General features: G+C 42.9%; 1 protein-coding gene across 3 annotated transcripts in view; it reads right to left on the bottom strand.

Moving 5' to 3' along the window:
• Cep162 (centrosomal protein 162) overlaps window positions 1-3,900 on the bottom strand; it is a 62,001-nt gene that overhangs the window by 12,392 nt on the left and 45,709 nt on the right. For all 3 annotated transcript variants that reach the window (XM_029543532.1, XM_029543531.1, XM_029543530.1), the window contains 2 exons: window positions 3,029-3,241; window positions 60-712 (listed from right to left, as the gene is read on the bottom strand). In XM_029543532.1, coding sequence (XP_029399392.1) covers window positions 60-712; window positions 3,029-3,241 — 866 coding nt within the window. The remainder of the gene's footprint in view (window positions 1-59; window positions 713-3,028; window positions 3,242-3,900) is intronic.

Here is a 3,900-nt window from a genome sequence, read left to right on the forward strand (position 1 = left end):
AAAAAAAAAAACCCAGCTCCTTTCAGTTCCCATGCATCTATGAACAATTTAACCTTTACCTTTTCATGGCGTTTTCAAGTTGGCATACTGCTGCCTCAGATTCCATCTTCAGCTTACTTCTCTCTAAAATCAAGCCCTCCAGCTCACTTCTCAATCTGTAGTTTTCTTGTAAGACCTCTGAAATATGAGAGTCAGTAAAGGTGTGTGGGTGATACATTTTAGCATGGAGGGCTTCAGGGAAAGCATTGCCATGCCCTCTATTTGGGTGCAAACTGTCTGTCTTCAGCCTCTTGGCAGCCGTCTCCTCTCTGCTCCTGGGGATCTGCCTGGACAGCATCATCCTTCTCTCCTTCTGGAGCCTCTCCACAGTCTTTGTAAGGTCTTGTATCTCTCTCCCCTTTGCTGCCAGTTCTTCATTGAGTCTCGCCAGTTTTGCCCTCGCCTGCGCCTGCTCTACCTGGAACTCTATGGACTGGAGGTCCTGATCTTCTTTGTCATTCTTCTTGTGTTCTAAGTCAGCGTTTTGATGTTTGAGAACATCTATTTCAGCTTCTAGCTTTCTTACAGTGATCTGATGGGCTTCCTTTATGTCCCCAAGTTCTGTCTCGAGGGCCTTCAGCCTGGACGAGCTGTTCTGCTGGTTCTGTGGAGCTTCCTTCTGCCTGTGGGCAAGCAGCTGTTCCTGCTCCTCCAGCCGCTGTTCGTACTGAATCTGAGGAGAGTTCAGACCCTATTAAAACCCTTTTAAACACATCATTACTTAGTGAAGCCCCACATTTTACTGTATTCCTATGAGTACTATGTCCAAACACTCACATATTTTTATGTCTTCAACTTTCTTTGAAAATCAGATGTACTGAGGTCTTATTCTTTGATGGGTGTAACTATATCATTTAAAATCGATTCATATATATTAGGTAACGTGTGCTTATAGAGTCCTCAAATGTTTTAAATCTTAAAATGAGTTTAGGAGACAGGTGTGGTGGCCCAGGTCTGCACCCCAGAACCTGAAAGGTAGAGGCAGGAGGATTGGGAGTTTATCTGTTGAGGATACACAGTGAACTCAAGGCCAGCTTGAGACACATGAGACCGTGTATCAAAAAGAAAACAACAGTTGAGGCTTACTAAAGTAATAGTATTGACACTTTATTGATGTTAAGCTAATTGTTAATGTTAACCTGTGCTGCTGCTGCTCCATGCAAGCTATCATACTCTGAGGATAAACACAGAAAGCAGCTGGAGTTATTGAAGTGTTTGAGAAACAGTTGTTTTCCATTTGTTTTGTTTTGTTGAGAGAGGCTCATGCTGGCCTTGAACTTGCTTCTTGATTCTACCTCCTGAGAACAATACATCTTCAAAACAGGGAGTACAACAGCTTAGAATATTTATACTGGACTTTTTGAGCAAAATGAAATATGAATAATGAAGTTTATTCTATTTGAGTCAGGTACCAATGTTTGCTCACTATGAGTATTTACTGAGCTACAACCTTACACTAGGCACTGGGCTTCGTTCAATCGACCTTTAGCTGTGCTTCCAACCAGATAATGGTCTGGGAGGAAAGCTGCCATGCCCGTGACACTCGCAGTAAAGACACAGGGCAGGGTGGAGGCCGCAGATGCCTGCAGACCTGAGGAGGTGAGAAGACTGCATGGAGACAGCGCATGGACATTTGTCTTCATGGATGAGTCAAAAATGGGCCAAGCAGATACAGGGCTATCTAGGAACAGGAGGGTACACAAAGGTTATTGAATTTTAGTCTACCAAAAATCAGAAATGAGAGCAGGAAGTGACGGATAGTATGAAGAAGGGCAGGAGAGGAATGGGGTAGGGGACAGTAAGGGAAGAAAAGTTAGTGTATGTAGATTTATAGGCACAGAAACAGGGTATAGGTTAGACTTCACACTAGAGTCCCTATGTGTTCAGTGAACTTTAAACAGTAATTATAATCATTTAGTTGAGTGTTTATGTGGTATATACCTAGGTACATATAGTTAACTGATTAAAGCATTTATTAAATATCTAGATTTTTAATGTAATCACACAGAAGTTGCTCAAGGGATAGCAACAAACATGGAAGTGCATGGGGTAGCTGAGGTTCAGTGGTAGAGGACCTGTCTAGTACACACAAGACCCTTAATGTACCCCAGAACAACTGCTTAAAGAGTGTTTGTGTGAGGGTATGTGCACATGCATATAGACAGATGTGTGTGTGTGTGTGTGTTTGTGAGGGTATATGCACATGTATATAGACAGAGATGTGTGTGTATGGGAGGGTATGTGCACATGCATACAGACAGAGATATGAATTGGGGAAAGAGAAACTTGATAGAGCTGGGGTAAATGCTTACAAAAAATACAAGAAGGAACTAATCAGAGCTGGATGCACCAGGCTTGCAAAGCAGCACTAAAGGAATTTAAAGACTGAAGTCACACACCTAGGGGATGCCACCTTCACACAGCAGCGCCTGTGACCTGTGTGACCTGCCTTAGTCAAGGCTGCAGAGGAAAAGAACAGCTGATATGCCATGTCCTGTTTCATCTTTGGTCTGTTTTGGCATTTAGGTTTTGATTCATTTTTCTTCCACAGAGGAATGGCAAATCCAGAAAGTAACAAACTCCTAGGCAAAGATGCTCTTTAGCAGTCCATCCCACCTCTAAAGTGGGTGCCTCTGCCTTATCTCCTTACCCACACTCATGACAACATGAACTGTAGTGGAGATATGTCAGTTACAACAGGGTCTTTTCTCCTTTGCTTCTGAACATACAGCTGAGTAGGAAACTACTTTTCCTAACTTACTTTCTTCTGACTCCAATACCAATAGGGGAACGTAAAGGTATCTTGTGCTTGACTAGCCTGACTGGAACAAAAAGGAGTTGCTGGTGGAACTCAAGAAGACCCACCCGATGGACTCAGGCTTCTTTTATATGGAATCACCTGGCAAGGATGCTCAGAGCGCTTTGCTGAAGTGAGGGCTGGGGCTTCCCTGCCCCCAGGCTCACTCCATCTCTGCTACCTCACACATACCTTCATTTTCTGAAACTGCTGTTCCATGGTGCGAAGGCTTTTCTTGGCTTCTTCATCTTTGCCCTCCAGATCAGCTTCTAGCTTTTTTATCCTTCTCTCCATAAACTCCACTGTATTTTTATCTACTGAATCACCAGCTGCCGAGGCAGCCAGTATCAAAGCAGGCAAAGAGTTGGGATACCTTCTCTTCAGAATCCCTTCCATTTCTTTAACCTAGGAAAGTGTGTTACATTTATAGGTCAAGCAGTTTAATAAGCTTAGATAATGCTACACCAGTCATGTTAAGGATGTTTATAGCTTATTTCCATGCTGAATTAAAGGTGCAGGATGCAGTCATTTCAAAAGATTACCTTCTAATATCTAACCTACTCAACCCACAGTGATCGGCTCAGTCACTTGAAGCACGTCTTCAGACTCTACTAGTAAGTTCAGCTTGGTATTATTCCAGGTGCCAGTGCCTATGCCTGCTTTAAAATGTATTATGGCCATGGAATCCTATAAACTATACATTAAACTCAGCAGTCTTTGTTTAAACATTTCCCTAGCTTATTAACATGCAATAATGCATATCTGAGACACAGTATAGCACAGTGGTTAAGGGGCATGCCTGGCTAGACTGTGATCCCCCATTAATCTGGATTACTTGTTCTTCCCACTGGCCCCTTTGTGTGACAGCACTCCTAATACGTACTGGCTGAAAGCATACAGATCTCTGCAGAGACAGCAATGCACTGTCACAGACACAGAGATTCCTAAGCAACTGCCTGGCTAGGACATCAGGCCTTCCCTGACAAGGACGCTTAACAGTACCTTTTTTTTTTTTTTTTTTTTTTTTTTTATTTACAATTCAAATGGTATCCCGAAAGTTCCCT

The sequence above is a fragment of the Mus pahari genome, chromosome 10 (genome assembly GCF_900095145.1).
Source record: "Mus pahari chromosome 10, PAHARI_EIJ_v1.1, whole genome shotgun sequence".
Taxonomy (NCBI): domain Eukaryota; kingdom Metazoa; phylum Chordata; class Mammalia; order Rodentia; family Muridae; genus Mus; species Mus pahari.